The sequence below is a fragment of the Neodiprion lecontei genome, chromosome 4, assembly GCF_021901455.1.
Source record: "Neodiprion lecontei isolate iyNeoLeco1 chromosome 4, iyNeoLeco1.1, whole genome shotgun sequence".
NCBI lineage: Eukaryota > Metazoa > Arthropoda > Insecta > Hymenoptera > Diprionidae > Neodiprion > Neodiprion lecontei.
In genome coordinates this window covers 36,129,548-36,150,681 of record NC_060263.1, presented here as the reverse complement: position 1 = coordinate 36,150,681, position 21,134 = coordinate 36,129,548, and the positions used below count along the sequence as shown (strand labels likewise).

Below are 21,134 nucleotides of genomic sequence, written 5' to 3'. Positions count from 1 at the left end.
TGGGTTCGCATGGAATTTCCCATATATGTGTATAGCGTATAAATTCAAACGGAATTTACTACGAACCTGATTGAAGATAAGCAACTTTACTTCAAACAAAAAACGACGAATGAACATATCACGTCGGAAGGAAATGAAGAAGATGAATAACATATTTCAAAATTTTACGAGAAAAGCTTACTCGTCGAAATTGGCAAGAGGAGAAAAATAAATAAATAAATAAATTTTGCCGCCTCGCGCAAAATCCGGTTGAGGTTGCCGGATGAATTATCGGGGTCAGCGTTAAGATATCAGCTGCACAACGAAGGATTACGGTGGGCTCGACTATAAACGAGGATAAACGACGCGTGCGTAATATGAGGGCGTTTTAACCGCTTGGCGTTGGAAATAATTGATGTAAAGCCGTTTTCACCGTGCGGTGGTGAAAAGATCGTCACAGGATAAGATCACCGGGATTCGTAATACAGCGCCGTCCTATAAAAATATGGAAACATCTGCAAAGTTCTTTCCAGTGTTCGCAAGGGAAAGACTTCGTCGGATCTTGTTACGTTGAGCCAAAGCTCTATTGCATATAATACTATAGACATTCCCTAAGCTTCTTACAACGTAGCTCGGTTGTCCCTGTTGTTTTTCCGCGAAAAGGATGTTTCAGGATCTCACGACCGTAACTAATCACTGCCTGAAAGAATTAGCCGAAAATATTGCGTGAAAATAATGTAATACAAATAGAAATCGAAAAGCTCTCTCTCCGTCACCCTTGATGGAAAATGTTTTTTACCTATAATATATGAATATAGGTATATGGAAAGTTGGAACACGTGTGAGCTTGATGAAACGAATTTGTTTCGACATATTAAAATTAAAGAAATATTCAAGTTTTGATAAAAATTTAAAAATCAAGAGTTTTAAAGAAAATTACTTATTGACATGCGTATATATTGTAATGTTGATAAAATTAATTATTCAACAATCGTGTTACGGTCTTAAAAATTTATCGCAAAACTTTCGCGAATATTTTGATCGGTATTATTCTTTCTTGATGAATGTCGATAAAAAAGACAAGAAGAAAAAAGCTATCGCAAATATTGAAATGGTTAGCAAAAATTTTGTCACGATGTTGAGAAACAATTCGTTGCGTCGCGTAGACGCGTTAGCGAGTAATTAGTAATCGGAACAACGTCGGATTAACAATAATCCGTGAATCACACCGAGGCGAAGCATCGAATCGATGACTGTTGTGAATTGATAAAATTCAAATTAGCACCGCAACGCAACGCGAACTTTGCAAATAAATTTCAACCACGCGGACAAATCTGCGATATTGTATTACGGGAAATGAAAAGGGGAAAGAAAAAATGGGTTGATTTTGAAAGTAATGGGGAAAAATAAGAAAGTATGTGTTACGTAACTACAGGTTTGATATCCAGTCGATATTAAAAACTAACGAGACTTGACGATTTGACGATCGTCACAATTCTGTGCCAATTCTATTACGCCTTTAATATTTACTGGAATTTCGGAAAAAAATATTCAGTCAAATTTCGGAGACGAAAGCTTTTCAGCTTTTCAATCTAAACTTGATTGCATGGATGTAAAATAAAAGTAAATCCTGATTTATATTTATATGTATAACTGATGAAATTTCCAGAGAGTAAACAAATGTGCGTACATTCGTATTTAGATTTGCGCAGAAAAAAAATTTGAAGGAAAGCTTCTTCCGGTAGCTTGTACAGCGGAGAATTCAATATTCGTATACACGACGTAGTGAAGATACCAAAGTATCTTTAAATATTGAAAATGTGTTTCACCCTGTGAAATAAAGAATGAACAAATAAGCGAATAAATAAATATTGACGCAACGAAGATAAAGGCAGAAGGTGAAGACGGAGAGAGAAAACGAAACAAAAGTAAGAGAAAACAGATTAAAACAAAAGGAAAAACAATGAAAAATTGTCGAGTATTACAAAATATCACCGTTCCAGAAATCTCGGGGTTGTAAGTTTTATTTCTTTTATTAGTAAACTAACTGCCGGTATGAACGTTTAAGACAGGTATGTACATAACTATACATAGGTAAATAAGTACGTAAAACCTTTCGCCATTTCCTCCATTCTCTCTTTCGTTTTTCTTCTTATATTTCTCTCTTCTTTTAACTCACACTCGAACGCTTGTAAGTCCGGTGAAATAATTGTGAGATATTTCAGTGTGCTTTAATATCCGGATATTGTGCATATTTGTAAACTTTAACAATAATAATATATCATACACGCGTATTACGCCCACATTGTTCTGCTACGTGATATATTCATACCCGAGTAATTATTGAGGCTTGATTCGCGAATAACTTTCAACAATATACCCCGCGATCCAATTTGATGCTGAATAATACATCATACCTTACACACATGCATATATATATATATATATATATGTTTACACGATGTGTATACCGCACGAATTAACTCAAAGCTGAATAGCCTTTTGTATATTATTATATGTTTATACAATGCGCCTTTGAAATACCGATTGTGCATTTGGTTTGCAATTTTCGATTATAATTATATTTCGATGTATTATTATTATTCTCATCGTATAGATTTATAAACGAATGATACATTACGTGTATAATTTACACTGAGAGAAATTTTAAGTTCCGGTTACCGCTCGGTCCTTAACTAATTTCATTTTTTACCACAATCGAGAAACATAGTTCTAGGTAGAAAATGAAAATTATTTTTCCAGCTGTTACCGGAAAGTCTAGCATCCGTTTCTATTTTTTCTCGTTACGATCGCTGTTGCGAAAATTTAACGCTTGTGCAACGATAAATTGACGTCAAAGCCTTGTTTAACTAAAAAAGCAGAGTAAACATCAGAAACTGATTTTGCGTTGCAACAACCAAAAAAGGATCGACGATAGCGCAAAATGATTAGGCGTACCTCGTTTTTCGTAATTTCAACAATAATCAAACAGTTTTTTTAACGATACCTGTTTTACTGAATTTTTCTAGTTACTGTAACAAATTAAATTTTTCCAAGTGTACGATATTGCAATATATTATATATATATTATTTTGTCGTTTGATTATTCATGCGGATTACGTTGGACCAGATCATGAGCAACTTTTATGCAAATATCGAAAACCTGTTCCGATTTTGGCAATATTATTTCGCAATTCTACTGTTCGAAATGAGGACATTTTGCCAATTCATCGACGTGTTGGGAAAACTTCGGGAGGATAAACATTCGGTGCAGGATGATATGTTAAACCGCGTATTAAATATTTCGAATCGAGATAATAATTCGACGGGGAAATCACAGCAGTTGCATATATATATATATATATATATATATACATATATATACACACCTATATAATACTATATATACTGCAAGTATTGAGACAGGCGTAAAATCGTGGATGAGGAGGAGGAGGAGGAAGAGGAGGAGTAAACCCGCGTCTCGGATGTAATACATGTAATATCAAACCGATATGTGCAAAGGATTTTACGACCCTCCGTCTCTCGCGATCGTGAATAAAGAATACTCAATGCATACCTATAACAGGCGAAGCTCCCTGTGTTACGCGGGTGTAAGACGAGATAAGCTAGCCGAAGGGGTGGAGAAGCGGTGGAATAGCTGGAGGATGAAGAGGAAAGAGAAGAAAGAGAAGAAAAATAGGAGGAGGAAAACCTTGACTCCCAGCAAGGTCCCCTTGTGGCCTTCTTCCAGCCCTGAGTTTCTCATTTTCCGGCGCTGTGTACACTGTACAGTTTCACGTTTCCCGTTTCACGAAACACGAACGGATTCCCTTGTTGTACTTTATTATTTGCAGGATCAACAATGGGGGCGGTGTTGAAAGTCCAAATTTGAATTGTTCCGAAAGCGCCAAATTTCGAATATTTGGTGGTGAAACTTGAAGTAAAGAGATCAAACTTTGACGAATCACTAAAGTTTCGAATGCTGCGAAACCCGAAGCTCAAAGTTTCGAAAGGAGAAAATGCCAAAGGGGCGTAACTCCAACGAGTCAAAGTTCCGAAAATGCCAAAATGAGAAAATATCAAAATCTGGAACATCAAAATCTTGAATGATCCAAGATTTCTAATTCCGTGAATTTCTGGTTCGATGAAACTTGACCGCTTTGATCTTCTTTGTTTTGGATTTTCGATATTTTTACGTTCGGAATCATGGTAATTCTGATTTTCGGTTTTTCTGATTTATTACACCCACTCGTCGAGTAAACTACGCTGCGTGAGTATATTTTACTTTTCGAAACTTTGCTCAATCTTAACTTGAATTTTCGGAACTTTGAGCTTCGGGTTTCGGACCGTTCGAAACTTTGATGCTTCGTCAAAGCTTGATTTCTTTATTTTAAGTTTCGCCAGCAAAAAATTTGGAATTTGGCACTTTCGGAACTTTTCAAATTAGGAACTTCAACCCTGCCCCGAACGATGTAACATCGATTTCTGCACCTCCCTTACTTATCCTTTCTTTTCGCGAAAGAAACCCTTTCCATAATACTTTTCTTCTATAAATAAGGAATAAAAAACAAGGTAAGTATAAAAATGATCAAAATCGAGTCGATCAATGACCACATTTCTCATTAACATTTGCAGATGCAAACTTCGTTCAATAGTCGCAATGATTTAATTATTTTTTATCCCAAGTTATGAATCAATTAAGTTGGTTAACATGCAGAAAAAATAATACTAATTCAGAGAATACCAAAAAAAGTTTAGACAAGAAAATATTCGCGTTGTTATATTATATTATACAATACGTTAACTTCGGAAATTTTGGTTCTTTCTTCTCCCTGTTTCAAAATCATGTCGAGCCGATTCGCGGTGTAAGGATTTTGAGAAATCGCTGCAGAAATATCTTCATGAATATGACGACCTCGCTGGATATTGCGAAGGGAGAAAATGAATGAGGAAAAATTTTACGTACCCATTTTCTCGGTCGGTCACAGCTCGGCGGCCACTGAACGATTTTTGAAACAAGGTTGTCCGCTCATATCGAAACGATAAATAACCGTTGAAAGCGTACATTTCATGGGAATAGGTTGGGAGAATCGAGGTACACAGGTATGAAAATTCACGTGCCGCAGCACAGTTTAACGAATAACCGATAAATTAAAAGCGTTGTTCGTCACGTAGTGAGGGTATAATATTAACATGGAAATTTGAGAGTAATTAATATACACAATCCTCTTCAATCGAAAAATTCTTCCACCGATTTTGTAAAATTCAGCGATTATTCAACCTGTTGAAAACATTATTTCTCTGTTTTTGCAATTTTTCAGTTTTCACGCTTATATTTTTCTCCTTGCAAAATAAGAAATGATGACATCGAAAAATGGGGAATAACGTGTCTTGGCGTTAATTTTCATAAGGATTTTTTTATTACAATCACCGCCGCTGGGTGATGAAGGAAGGGTTAACTTGAATTTCCAAAGTTACGTGCGAATGTAACTGTAAATATACGTATAAGACTTGTAAACGAGTTGAGATGAGACTTGGAATTGCTTGTAAATTACCTTTGTAAAAATCTTTCACCCCGCGCGATTAATCGTGATTTAAAAGAACGCTGATATAACTGCAGCGTTAAGAAGATGGAAATTTTCATTATCATGTAAAAAAGGAAAAGTTCTAATTACCCGTCTTGAACAAATTATTAAACACAGGAATATCATAGATTTAATATTACCGACAAGTGCAGAAAGTGCGTGCAATAATTTTCTCGGCTCGGTTCTTCTCCCTTTTTTCTTTAGTTCTTTCATCGCGGTAGCTATACGACTTCACCCCAATTTATACACATATATGTAACATGACGAGTTTCTTTGACGGATCACAGCAATTCTCTACCGCAGGTACGAGCGTAACGTACGTGTTTAATAAGAAGCCGGAAACGGCGGCTCTGAACCGAAGCCACCATTCTCATCATACCATATTTTTCAAAAGATATGACCGGGCTAATTGGCAATAAGTTAGGCACACGAGCCGGCTCGGTTCTTCCCTTTAACCACGTCCGGGAGTATAAGCTACGTATTTTTTATGTGTCCGTACGTATACGTTAGGGTGAGCCAAAGAAACTAACCTATCGAATTTACGATGTTAAAAGGACCTATTTGCTGAGAAAAAAATTCTCCCGTTGAGAAAATTTTTTCGCTGAATTTTAAACGGTGTTTCAAATTTTCAATTTCAAATTTCGCCATTTAAATAACACGCGAGGAAAGTTTTTTTCATCAAAAATGGTGTAACTTTTGAACCGTTTGAGATGAAAAAAAATTTCCACGAATATTCTTGTAGGGCATTAAATTCTCCAAAGAAAGACCCCGGAGCTGATTTTTCAGACTCAAAAATTCGTATACTTACGGACCGTGGAATTCGAAGAAAAGTAGAAATATGCGGTTTTAGGGCTCTATGATTGGAAATATCCATACTAAATGAAAAAACTGAAACTAAAATGAAATAAGCTGTGTGAAAGATGTTGTTTATAAATTAGATTCGTCAAAGGAGTAGAGTTTTAAATCATTTATTAATTTTTTTTATTACATTTTTAAACATGAATATTCTGTTTAATTGTTAAAGAAACTTAGTTTGTTACACCCAGGATATTGCTGGCGATGTAATTGCACTATTTTTTATCTCAAACGGTACAAAAGTTATAGTATTTTTAATGGAAAAAAAATTTTTGCGCGTTGTTTAAATGGGAAATTTCAAATGACCACCGACACTTTTTAAAATTGAGCTAAAAATTTTTCGGGGAATTTGACGGGGGAATTCTTTTCTTACTAAACATGTCCTTTTAAAACCATAAATTCGATAGGTTAAATTTTTTCGGCTCACCCTAGTATACACATATATATATACCTGGTGTACGAAAAACGTACTTTTGTCTTACAAAATTTTATATTCTGTTGAAATCGATCTTATGATTTAATATTGGTTGTTATAACACCTGTGTGTACGTTTGCAAGTATATTAATGCTGATAAAATTGATTGCGAGTTGACGACTATTTTCTTCTTTGTTTTTCCATAATAATAAAAAAAAAAAGCCAAGAAAAATACAAAAAGCACAATCCGCGTTATTATACACGGGGAATTGAATTTGTATCGAAAAGCGTATAACAAATACGACGAAATGCATCTGGTACTGGCAAACAATTATCATAAAACTTTTTTTTTCATTCTCTTCCTTTCCTTCAACTCGCCTCTTTTCATTCTAGAACATATTTCCTTTAGTCTTCTCCCTGTTTTGTTTCTATTCGACGATAAATTGCATAGAGCGTGCCTCCGCTCGGTTGATCTTCGAAAGAATTTTTCACATCAAATCTCGGTATTGAAACTCGCTACCTGTAATGCACATGTATTTGCATATACAGTAAGAAACGCACACGCGATCGAAAAAATCTTACCCACACTGTAACTCTTGAGAAATCCAGAGGTTGGGAAAAATTTCCCGACAAACTCGCTGCTGCACACGGCGATGAGAAAATTCTTTAGATACCAACGGGAGTGCATTTTCCAATATTATTTATATTATCGATCGTGCGGAAAATTCCACCTCAAATGCTGCAAGGATGCGAGACAATTTCGCAACTTGTTTAAAAAAAAAAACAAAAAAAAAAAACTCTTCGTTTGTTCACTTTCGCCTTTCATTGAAAATTCGATCCTGACTTCTATTGTTCAAATACCGAACGTTACGAGAAAACCTTTCAATAAATCTCTGAGAATACGAGAAATAAAAAACAACGTTAAAAGAATCGTCAAAGTCGTTCGTTGTCGATACGCTTTGAGAAAGTGTCGAGTTCGATCAATCAATCGTAAATTAATATAGGGTAGTTTTATTTTCAGACGAATGTGGAGCAAGCGAGAGGCGATGAGTATAAATATTTGTTGTATAGAAATAGTTGAAAAAAGAAAAATCAGTCTAAAGCCTTGGGACGTTCGTACCGCGGGCGAGAAAAGTAACTGATTGCAAAACTGAATTATTTCAAGTTTTACAAACGGAGACGTTTCGGAATATCGTCGAAGATCTCTTCGTAAGGTATGAATTTCATCAAGCGGCTAAGATTGCTTGTACAAAAGAAGGGGAGTCGTGTTTCTTTTTTTTTTTTTTTTTTTTGCCAGCGTTGCAATTTGATAGAAAACGCCGCCTTCAAGATTGTCGACGATTCATTTATTCCGTTAAAGTTTCCTTCTCGTTGCTTACATATTGTTACAAATGGTGAAATCACCCATATATATATATATGTATATATACATGGTTATATGTATAACAAACCTGAGGGAATATTTCATTTTCACTCCGGTTTACAAGCGAATGAAGTACATTTGTTTCATTCGATTGTCAAATGTAAAAAAAAAAATTTTTTTACGAGCGAACAGTACTGATTATTAAATACGACGTATATCATCGCATGAAAATAAATCGAATATTGATATAATGACATAATTAAATGTTAGGAATATATTTCGATAATTTTTTCAAATCTTTGTCACTCACCATTTCTCACGTCAGCTATTTCGCTCGGTCCCACTTGAAACCGGAATCACCTTCCGCGTTGAAGTCGGGAAGAACGATAAATTCTTCAGATTCTGTCTTACAAGCGACATCTGAAAGAAATTCTGAAATTAGTCGCACCGTTTAAGCAACATAGTAAAAATACACACCGGATTTAAAAAATACTCCTTGCTACTGTATCATTATTATTGTTGTTGTTGTTGTTGCAGATGATACGTCTCGCGTTTACATTTTCTTAAAATACAGATTTGTTGAAAATCGACGTTCGCACAGATTTTCGGAAATATTTCTCCGTCTGACGAGAGTCCGCGTTTTTCCACTTACAGAGATTTTTTTGAACTTTATTACTCTTACAATAAAATATATGCCGAGAATGTGTCCGAAATAAGTGTATTTTAAATGGGGAAATCCATCCTGTTATAGGCCCGGGTTAGAGTTGAGATGAAGGACTGAAAAAATTAGAGCATTGTTTTTAAATTACTTAAAGTTGATCTGGGAGGACGCGCCAGAAAAAAATCCTAAACCTGCACGTACGAAACTCGAACGTTATTTGATTCGGTGTTTCTTCTGCGGAGATTTGTTGTAGATTTTGTACAAACGTTGATAAGACGCTGCAGTTTTTTATTCATATTTTCTTCTATCGCTATTTTGTAACGTGACAACCGTTGAGCAAACTGCAGAGTTAGATTGATACACTGAGAAAAATTTCATTTGTTACAGTAACCAGAAAAATTGAGTAAAACAGGTATCGTTAAAAGAAAAACTGTTCGAATATTCTTTGAATTAGGAAAAACGAGGTACGCGTAAACATTTTGCGCTATCGTCGATCCTTTTTTGGTTATTGCAACGCAAAATCAGTTTCTTCGGTTTACTCTGCTTTTTTAGTTAAATAAGGCTTTAACGTCAATTTATCGTTGCACAAGCGTTAAATTTTCGCAACAGCGATCGTAAGGAGAAAGAATAGTAACGGATACTAGACTTTCCGGTAACAGCTAGAAAACTAATTTTCATTTTCTACCTAGAACTATATTTTTCGATTGTGGGAAAAAATGAAAATAGTTGAGGACTGATCGGTAACCGGAACCAAAAATTTCTCTCGGTGAACATATAGGTATAAATAAACACGATTGTGTCATTAGTTATACACGGTAAAACATATTATAAAAGTTTCGTTCATCGATATTCATTTAAAGATAATATTATACATACACGCAATAGCGTCCTTCGCTTTTACCTTCACACTAAAATAACATATAAAAATGTGCATACATCGTCCAGCTCGTTTTACAACTAAAGGGCAGCCGTCGTAAAAACCGCCTTATACGGCTAGCAAAATAAAAAGGCTTTTACTATAAAATTAACAATATTATAGACGTGATATAAATTTTTATACGATATGACGTTATTTCATATAAATATGAGAAGCTTGAAGCACTAAAAATAAAATCGCCTTTCATTTTTCCACGGTTAGATATTTTTTTTTTCCTTACCTATTTACGACGTTATATATTGTACTTAACATCCTATATTTACGTAGACTTGATGTAGTTTCTTTTTAGGAACACGGTTGTTACTTGTTGTTGTTATTACTATGACATTCAACTTTTAATCATGGTATACCCGCTGCATTCATGTTCGAATTTTCGAGTTACAGAAAACACGAATAAAAAAATTGTAAATAAGAACAAACAAACGTGTTACTCGAATAAAGGAAGCTCCATAAATTGCTCCAGTGGCATGAATTGAATTTTTTCCCTATCAAGCCGAAAGTAACAACAGTCACAGGGTTTTTTTTTTTTTTTTAAATTTTTCGAATTTACCAGTTTTTCAAAATTATACGTTTCAACAGTCACAGGGTTTACCGTTAACCCCAGAGATAATATGAGTAAACCAACAACAAGAGTATAGTCGGTGATTTCTTCGAAATAAAATCGAGACACTTGATTTTAAATGGAAAGAAAATGTTCTTATAAGGGAAAAAAAATTCTAACGTAGTTTAACTTTTTACATTTCTATGCAACTTCGTAATTTCTGAAACTTTTAAGAAGAAAAAAAAGAAGACACAAGCGACGTTAAGTCGTAACTGCAGTATAATCCTAATCGCAAATTTCTGTGTTCCAGGACGCTGAGCTCTGCATCTCGCTGGGCCTGAGCTTGCAGTATATAAGAGTCTGCGTGGTTTGTTGGCTTGCGGCTATGTGCCACCACCTTTACGCGACCGTGGCTTCGATACCCTCTCGAGACGAGCCCCCGGCCTACGTAAAGTACAGCATATTCGCCTGGGGAGCCCCGGTTCTCAGCCTCGGGGGCGCCACGATGATACAAAGCCAAGAGTCTGGCGACCTTTGGAACGTAACCGACTTGACGCCGTTCAACTGCTGGTGAGACGCCTTGATCGTGGTGACCGACCTTAACAACGCGTGTAAAAATAATCGAAGGCAAAGACAATTCGGTATAAACTTGACCAAAGAGAAAAATAACCCGAACAAGTATAGCCAAAACAAAATTAACCAAATAGCAAGGCAACCCGTGACGAAAATAATCTGATCAAAAATCAGGAAAGACTAAAATAACTCGGAATAAAGATAACCCAAGACAAAAATAACTCGAGATAAAAATAACCCAAGACAAAAGTAATTCGATGTAAAAATAACCCAAACAAGTACAGCCAAAACGAAAATAACCCAACAAAAAATAACCTGATAATCCAATCAAAGATAACCTAAGATAAATGTAAAGGAAAGACAAGTAACGCAAGACAAAAACACCCGACACAAAAATAATGTGTCATAGATAATCCGAACAAAGATAACTCAAACAGAAATAACCGAAAACAATAATAACTGAAAAGAAAAATAACTCAGTACAAAAATGACCCAACACAAAAAACTACGAAAAACTTAAACTATATTAAATTGAATCAACTTTTACACGTGTTATTTTTGTTTGAGTTATCACTTCTGGGTCATTTGGTCCTGGTACACTTAATCGCGAATTCGCAATTCGTGCACCTCTGCAGGTTCACATTTTTCCCCAAATTCATTCATAGATCAATTTTCCTCAAAGACGCGCCGAAATTACGTGGGTTCAGGACAGTATCGATTTCCATAACGCATATCATTCGCGGAAATTTAAAGCTGTACGAAAAGTAGTGTGGAGAAAAAAATTTGCAATCGAATTGATATCAGGGCGAAAGATGCGAAAAGATGCGAAGCCTGGCGGAAAATGAAACAAGAACGTATAACACGTGGAAGGGGGAGGAGAAAAAAAAATGGAAAGGGAAGAACGGAAGTACGTAAAAAAAGGAAACTCTTTTTGTAGGAAGTGACAAATGAGGACGAAGAACCTCGGAGCAAGAAGAAGAAAATCTGCTCGATTGGACTGACTGATGCAGCACGGTACAAACCTCGATGATCAAATCAGTTCTCACAAGTCGTTGGGAAGAAGATGAAATATAGATTTCATAGATTGTACATTGAAAAATTTCGATAGAATGAAAACGTGCGAAAAATTCGCGATTTTTTTTTTTATGCCTTTACTGAAAACAATTTTATTTCTTGCAGTAACTAGAAAAATTCAGTAAAATAGGTATCGATAAAAAAAAACTGTTTGAATATTGTTGGAATTACGAAAAACGAGGTACGCGTAAACATTTTGCGCTATTGTCGATCCTTTTTTGCTAATCGCAACGCAAAATCAGTTTCCGAGGTTTACTCTGCTTTTTTAGTTAAACAAGGCTTTGACGTCAATTTATCGTCGCACAAGCGTTAAATTTTCGCAACAGTTGCAAGAAAATATAGTAACAGCGATCGTAATGAGAAGGAATAGTAACGGATACCAGACTTTCCGGTAACAGCTAGAAAACCAATTTTCATTTTGTACCTAGGACTATATTTTTCGGATTGTGGTAAAAAATGAAAATAATTAAGGACTGAGCGGTAAGCGAAACTAAAAATTTCTCTCAAATAAAAACAACGATATATCAAGGCAGAAGAGAAACGGAAGTGAATTTTCGTTCCTAGTTGATTTTTTTTTATTTTTTTGTTGATTTTTTTCATTTCGCTAGATTTTTAATTTCCGTAAAACGTTGCTGCGCGCAATCCAATTTATCGTCGGCCGTATATTGTACATATAACAAACAGCGGAAATACAAGACAAGTGGAGGAAAAAACGGATGGATTGAAGGCGGGGGAAAAAACATTCTCAAACCCTGTTCGGATATATATTCGCGTTATCGGATGGCAGGTCTCGTCTGTCTTGAATTCCACGAGTTTATTAATTTATTCACCGAAATTTGTCTCGTTTATTTTTTTTTTTTAGGTTTCTAGGAAAAAAAGCCACGATCTACACTTACGGATTACCAGTTATTTTTCTCCTCCTACTCTCCGGATTTTATCTCGTCAAGGCGGCCATTGTTGCAAGGTGAGTATTTGTGCATCGTCAATGCTTAATAAAAACATTTCAACTTAAAAATGTACGAAAGAACGTTGTATATTCAAACTATTGATAAAATCAGGATTTGCAAGGTAGCACAAAAATGTATGACGAATAATTATAATTAAAAAAGTATAAACAAGAGATTCGTTTGTTTGTATAACTTTGAAGAGATTCATACGTTGGTGTTCTGTTTTTATTTTTTAATTTTTTAATCACGATGTTTTTTAAACAAACGTTGACACCCTATTTTGTATCTTTCCGTGGTAAAAAAAGGTACACGTGCAGCATGCAGCTTGAGATAAAGCAGCGGGAGAAAATGAAAAAGAGGCGAACTCTCCAGCTGGTTTTGTTCCTGAAGGTTTGCTTAACTGTTGGCTTGGTCGCTGGTTGCGGGGTTGCGGCGAGAATTTGGGAAATTCCATTCCTGTGGGCCATGTTCTGCACAGGTCACTCCTTGCAGGTATGTAAAACCTGCTGTCCGCGTGCCTGATTATCATTACCAATCGGTGCTCTCGCATGTCACGAAAAAAACCATTTTTTTTTTAACTCGTAGCGATGACAAGATGCGAGTTTTATATTTTAAAGTGGCAAAGCACGGTCCAAAATCCTATCGCAACAAGACTTTCGGATGTGCGAATTTAAACATCCAAAAAAACCGCGTGATTTCACTTCTTTTTATTGTTTTCCAAGCTCGACTCAGGCTGAAAGTATAGCTTAAATCTGTGCCTAGTGACGAAAAATATCAGCTCATTATTAAGCGTTAAATGGTTGATATAAAAATAAAGCTCGAGTTAGGAAAATCTCAGAGAAACTCGAAAAAAGTAAACAACGAACGCGAATCGGGCGGGATATTATATTCCTTGAAAATTGACTAAAATTTTTCTATCTTTTTTACTACGAATGTCTGAAAATCGCGGCTACATCGAGCTTTTTTTTTTTTACTCGTTATCACAATGTAAGTGTGTGAAAAAAAAAGAAAAATAAATATCTTCATTTATTTACCAAGGCAATTTCATGTTGCAGTTCAGTGTCATTATTGTTATTATTCAAAGCAACTCAATGCAACGACTATTTGTGAAAGCGTTTTCTCTCATTTTTGTGTTTTCAATTTCGAAGAAATAAAAAAAAAAAAACAAAAAGAATGTTGTACCTCATCGAGCAAAAATGCGACAAAGGTACGAGTTTATGCAGAACTAAAAATAATGTAAATAATAAATAAAACAAATAAAAGAGAAGAATCCGCACCCACGTGTCTTATCGTTCATGCAGCAAAACCGAGTAAAGAGCAATCTTCCTCTCCCCTCACCGCGATTCTCTAATCCCGAGGGTGAAAGTCATCAAGATAAATACGGAGAATCGCTCGGAGCGAATTCGTTTTTAATAATACGCAGTGCTCGAAGAGAAGGCCGAAATTCATCCGAGAAAAGAGGGAGGGAGAGAGAGAGAGCGGCAGTCAAAGGTCGTTGAATTTCAACGATTATACGCCTACAGTGAGGCGTGCCAATCGGTAAATTTGACGGCTTTGAAGCTCTCGATTCTAAGGAGCTGATAGAGGGGTGGGCAAACAAGAGAGGAAAGAAAATATCCCTAATATCGCTCGTCGAGATATCTCGCGGAAAGAGGATGAATAAAAAAAAAAAAAAAAAGGAGGGGGGAATAAGATAAAGAAAGAGACAAGTGGAAGAAAAGAAGAATATCATTTTCAACATTTTCGGGGGTACAGATAACGCGACGTTTCACAATTCCCTCGGGATCGACGTTATATGACTATAATAACGATTAATAATTGCACGATCCAGAGTTAAACCGAACATTTCAGAAATCCCCAGAGATAGCTTCGCCTCCGTGATTTTGAGAGGAGAATAGGAAGAGGAAAGTTTCGGTGTGATTTCCCTGCCTTAAAAATCCCCGATTAAGAAAATTTCAAGCCGATCGTAGGCAAGGAAATATGTGGGTAATAATGTCTCGAAAGAGTGAGGAATAAAATTGTCCCAATTTGTTGTCGATACGTGCGATGGGGAAATTTTACTTACGCTCTTCATCACCTTTTGTTAGATCAAAAAAAGTCTTGATTTCGGTCGAAAATCACTTTTTCGAATTTCGCCGAATCTTTACGTTTTCGAAACTCTAGAATCCGAACAACAGGTTTTGAGGAAAATGTCGGTCTCACCGACAAACTCCCGCGATGATCTCGGAAATGGATTGATGAAGAAAATTGAAACTTGGAGAATTTTACGATCAAATGATGGGCATGAAAAATTGCTGGTTTTTTACACCTGACACGTTGTATAAATCCGCAAATTCTGCAAGATCGCAACGCTCGAGAGAGTCGCAACAAAGTTGCAGCATTTTGTCTCGCGATCCTCGCGGTGTTACATAGATATAGCAATGGGGGACCGAGCTTTGCCAATGCGAGCTTTCGCCTAGCTCGCAATTCTATAGGTATACGTGGGCGTAGCCACAAAGCTTTCCACTCTCTGTTAATTGCTTAAATTGTTGTCGCAGGGATTGGCCGTCGCTCTGTCAGTTGCCTGCAACTGCCGAGTTCTTAAAGTCTACTCAAGGCGAGCGCACAAGCAACCAAAACAGCAGGTAATTAATTATCTCTTGAATTGTCGCGGAAATAATTTCGTTTCGAAAGCCACGCTTAGATTTCAGTTTCCGTTCTTTCTGTTCTCTTGGCAACTATCAATTTCAAGTGGTTGACGAAAATATTTCCAACTTCCATTTTGTAAAATTCCTTTCGTTAATTATACAGAACCTATTTCAAGATATATTTTTCCTCTCTCTTGTTTCACAGATCGCCAAGTCGTCGAGTATGCAACTTCTAGCTCCGGCACCGGATCCGGTGTAAAAGAAAAGTGCATTGTCGCACAAAAAAAAAAAATATGATACATGATTAGGAAAGAGAATACACATTTTTATCCTGTCAGATATATACATATATATATATATATACATATATAGAGAGAGAGAGAAAGAGAGTATATTATATCACAAGTATAATTGCCGATCCAGCCCCTTACATAATAATTATATCTATACCCCTATTTTTTCACGATCTTTGTATTCAATCGTTAGTCCCGCTTGCACAACCTGACGGCTTAGGCTGCTCAATAATTGACAGGAATTCTCCTCGCTCTCCTACCTTTGCACTCTGTATTGTTGAAAATGGTTGGATCGAATTTGAAAAATTCACGTACAAATTGTTTGCTGAAACATGTCTGTATCGACTCTGAGTAGTTTTTACGTGTAGTATGACAACCGCTCTATATCTTAATAGAAATGAAAAATGGATCTGACTCTTCGCAGGAGCGGTGAAATTAACAATTTAACAATTGAAATATTAAACACTGCGAATATAATACGTGGAAAGATTTTTCCAGATTCTCAAGTTTTTGTAGACGCATAGAGGTATGCGTATATATAAACGAAATGTTCCTGCAGAAACTAAATTTATTTGACAACCGGTGTATTGTACCTCAAGTTCGAAGTATGATAGAAAATTTATTTTCATTCGTTCCCAATAATAATACGTACAACGCGACGGAACGGAGCCTTGAGAAAATAAAGAAAGAAATTAAAAAAGTAAAGAGAGGAAGCGACTGGTCCGTAAAGAGGAGAGAGCAAAAGATTCCATTCCACCCTTAAACTCCGACGCCGTGAAATAAATTATATACGTTATGTTCAAAGATATTCTTACGCAGAGAAGAGCGTATAGATCAAACAGCGTCGTAATTAAGACGTTGCGAATGCTACTTGCCGAGAAAAAATTATACATGTATGTATAAACGACAATTGTTATGAGGAATAAGAAGATAATGGAAAAGTATATATGATAGTTGTTAAAATGAAAAACTGAAAAATAAAAATTAAAAAAATAAATATAGGGTTACATATCAGTGTAAAATATATTGAATACATTATAGCCAAGAAGCAAAAAAAAAACAAAAATTTAATTGATCAAAATTTCTAAGATCCCCGGATGTATAATTGATACAAGTTGTTTGTTATATTATAGCGATTAATAATTCATATCGAGAGGAACCGCTGCAGCTACATTATAAACATTTAAGCATTTTTCTATTCATTTATACTATAATCACTGTTAATAACTCGAGAAAATCTACCCATGAAAAGATGGATAGTAGGTAATAATCGTAAAAATAATCTCACAATTGGATCGATGATAGATCGAACATTATTGTACAATATTATGATTGCTTGATTAAGCGCGTGTGTCGGATCGATGTAAAAGAAAAAAAAAAAAAAAAACTAGGTACGTATCAGTAATAATTATAAACTACAATCGATGAAAACCCCGGTTCGTTCGAATTGGAATTACATCGGTAATCATCGTAACAAATAATCGTGATGTAATATTGGAAACGACGTACAGTATACACCCAAGATTCAGACCCGAGATACGTTACGTCGAAGTTTGGTATAAGCTGATAGGAGAAATTGATAAAGGTAGCAAATCAGCGACACAATGCGTCATACGGACAAAGGTTAATTATCCGATAAGCCCGTACACCAACCTAAGCATTGTATCCGACTCCGCGGATTTCAGTGAGTTAATAAAGTTGACTTTTCAAATTTACCGCCGGCGGGCGCGGAAACAAAAAGAGAGCGATAATATAAAAGAACGAGAAAACTACCGACTAGTGTCTATTACTGGCTTCAAGCAAGATACATCTATACGTATTATATAAAGTGTAGATGTAAGTTCCGTGTGAAAAGGGTCTTTTGTCCTTGCGCGACCGTTGCGATGTTCCATGCGCAAGAGAGGCAAGCAAACAAGTTTCCACGCATGTGTGTTTCCCGCGACGATGTTTATAGTGTATACTGTGTGTGCAATATATGCCTAGGTAAATACGTACCGAACGTACAATACCGGCCATATGTACAATAAGCACAACCGCTCGGCAAACATGCAATATACAACGCAACACACCCCTCTATGTCGATGTGTGTTAGTGCGGGTATAAACGCATACCTACTTCCAACCAGCAGCCTGAACTCGAGTCTGTGTCTTTCTCGACCGTTGAGTTCGGTTTGGAGTAGGTGTATAAATAGATATAAATATATACCTATGTATAATTTATACATATACGCATATAATACGTACTTACGTTATTACACAGTCGGTAATGATTAATAAATATTTTGAAACTTCAACGAAGCGCAGTTTTCATACGTCAGAACTTATTGGTATACCTACATTGACTGAGAGAAATTTTTAGTTCAGGTTAACGCTCGGTCCTTAACTATTTTCATATTTTACCAAAGAATTTCTAAAGAAACACTGAATTTTTCTGGTTACTGTAACAAATGAAAATTTTTCTCAGTGTACTCCGGAATCCCATTGCGATTCAATATGGCGGAGAACGTAGCCTCGCGACTCGCCGTATTTAATTTTGAGAATCGTTTTTTCACCCGTGTTTTACTTCTTGTGAAATGGATGGGGCGAATCGCAAGTCTGACAGCTTGCACGAGGATTCGCTTGCTTTGATAAACGCGTTGGAATATCGGAAAAACGATCAGCTGATCGCGCTTCTCGACGCCATATTGTTTCATGTTCCAATATCTCTCGTCACGCCGTGGTGTTACAGAAATAAATCATCAGCCCTTCTTTAATTTAAATTCTGACTTCGGGTGAAACGAAGAATTAACGTAAAATTACACCGCGTTAATAACGAACGCGGTCAGAGGTAAGTGAGCGAATTAACTTGGTATATTTCGTGCCTGAAACAAGAAACCTGTGATTACGTGCCTGCGGGCTGTCAAAAGATTACCATTATTATTAACTTGTAACTAATTTCATTCACACCAATGTAACAAGAAGAATAAGTCTCGAGGCTTCAGAGAACTAGGGAAATTTTTATTCCCGCCTATACAGCGACAGTCGGGGAAGAAAATTCATTTCCTCGACTAACCTTCTACGTCAGAGCTGCGTTTCAAACACCGCGTTGTATTCACCCGGTACGAATGAAATAAAATAAAAATAAACGCACGGTAAATAAGACGAGAAAAGTATATAAATGAGGGAAGAAAAAAGTGAAAGAAAGCGAAGGGAGGGGGTTAAGAAGAAACTTTCTTCACCATCTTTACGTTTAATCGCCCGGATAATCTTAAACCAAATTTACCATCGCCCGGCTCGTATCGTCGTCTTCGTCATTTATTCACCGCGTATATAATCGTACAAGGGTTTCTTTATCATCGTTACAGAGAATTTCATCCCCCCCTAGCGCCGATTTTCCATGCCCACAAAGCGCGGCTGCGTAACCGTGACACATACCTGTACAAATTGTACACCCGTATTATACTCACACCTGTACATGGGTATATACTAATAAGATTTACTCGAGGGAAATCTCCCTTTCAACCCTGGATTATAACGGCGGAAAGTAAAGGCGGTGACAAAGGTACCTGCAGCTACGCTAGCGACCGTTGACAGTATCGCGAAGTACCCTAAAGTCTAATGGCTTGATCGTGTAGGAACTTTCAGAACAGCCTCGGCTCTCTCAGGATGTTCGGTAAAAAATCACAAGACAAAAGTTGAAAAGCTCTGACGGAAAACGATTCTGCTCAAGTCCGGCTCAATTGTAAGAATATCTCATTCGACGCGGTCGGGAAGAGAGAAAAATTCAAAGCCACCAATTTAAACGTTAAAAAAGCCGAATTAATCAGAGAAATTACATAACTGCGTCGTTTCTTGAATTGTCTTTATTTTTTTTTTTATTTATTTGTTTCATTCGTCGCATAAAACGGATTTTCGCATAGCAATAAATACGCATCGTCTGAGATGAATGTATTAACCTCAGTTTACGGCGGGAAAAGAAAAATGTGTGAAAGGTAATATCTTTATAAGGTACGTTAAAATCGAGGGTGGACGTAATATTTAACGAAATCAAAATACTCTGCAAGAAAACACATCGAGCAAGAAATCGAAACTGGAATGAATGTAGAATTGAATACGATACGACCGATTCGGTTTTTGCTAGGGTAAAAGGTGAGTTTGACGCGATAAAAAAATATTTCAAACAGCGTAACAACCCACGAATATTGAGGGTGACGAAGGACGCCGAGACCGTTGACAGGATCAGAAATGAGCACAAGTAACCGAGACGACGCGATAATATCGCCGTGCAAATATCTGTTTGTGTAAAGTTATAAGCCAATTATATACCCGGGTGAGCAACGAACTTGTCGGTGTAAAAGTTATACAGGATCGTTAACAGAGGCGAATTGTAATTGAAAATTGAAGAGTAAGCTATAAATAATTATCAAATGCACGAAGATCCAAAAGCGAGTTGAATGAATTAGCGACGAATACCTGATGTGTAAAAAAAATTTATTAAACGGTGTTTACAGATGACGGCTGATTCTGTTCATAGTGCGCTGCACTAGTCGTTAAGTATTGTAAATAATCGCGTCGACGAATCGCTTGAGATAGACGCGAAAACGCGATGCGATGTAATTTTCAACGACCCGATCCTTGTGGACTGGAATATCTCCGGGTGACTCAGTCGCGTGTTGCCAAAAAAGAACCGGAGAGCTTTGGCGCCAGGACGTCTGGAGCCTCCTCATCGACCTGCACATCCAGCGGCTCTCGCACTCTCTCTCTTTCCCTCTCTGGTAGCTAAAGCAGCTGGTTTGACGCAACCAAAACACGCCTGGAGAACGCGAAGGTCGAGCGAAATCTGCGCGTCACGGAAGTCAAGACGTCATGCGAATCCGAGGGGAAAAATTTCGTCCGTGAATTCGGTACGAATAGCGGCCGTTAAAAAAAGTTCGAAACGAGGAAAGGTGAGAAGAGGATATACCTTCCGAAATTAAAATTTCCATTACCTTTATCGTTATTTCCAACGATGATAAGTGAACGGGAACTGATGAAAAACATCCCCAAAATTTCAGAGGAATGAATCTGAGCAAATTCGAATAACGCAAACTGACGCGACGTATTAATGACAATTTGAGAATTAGAAGCGTTTTTTTAAATTATTATAGATCGTTTAAAAGGATTAAACTTTTCAAGTATTTGTTGTTCGATTTTTAATGTTTTTCGACTCAGTCTCGCCGCCAAGTATTTCAATTCTATAACTTACTTGCACAACCACTATACGATTCAAAACCAATCACACCGCTTCATCACGTCACGACACCAGC

At 36.6% G+C, this 21,134-nt stretch overlaps 1 protein-coding gene across 1 annotated transcript in view; it reads left to right on the top strand.

Moving 5' to 3' along the window:
- The window catches only part of LOC107219571 (cadherin EGF LAG seven-pass G-type receptor 1-like), an 80,139-nt gene extending 61,996 nt beyond the window's left edge, over positions 1-18,143 (top strand). The window contains exons 4-8 of the mRNA XM_046738489.1: positions 10,647-10,906; positions 12,846-12,947; positions 13,236-13,422; positions 15,468-15,554; positions 15,763-18,143. Coding sequence (XP_046594445.1) covers positions 10,647-10,906; positions 12,846-12,947; positions 13,236-13,422; positions 15,468-15,554; positions 15,763-15,816 — 690 coding nt within the window. The 3' untranslated portion in view covers positions 15,817-18,143. The remainder of the gene's footprint in view (positions 1-10,646; positions 10,907-12,845; positions 12,948-13,235; positions 13,423-15,467; positions 15,555-15,762) is intronic.
- Positions 18,144-21,134: the final 2,991 nt, after the last annotated feature.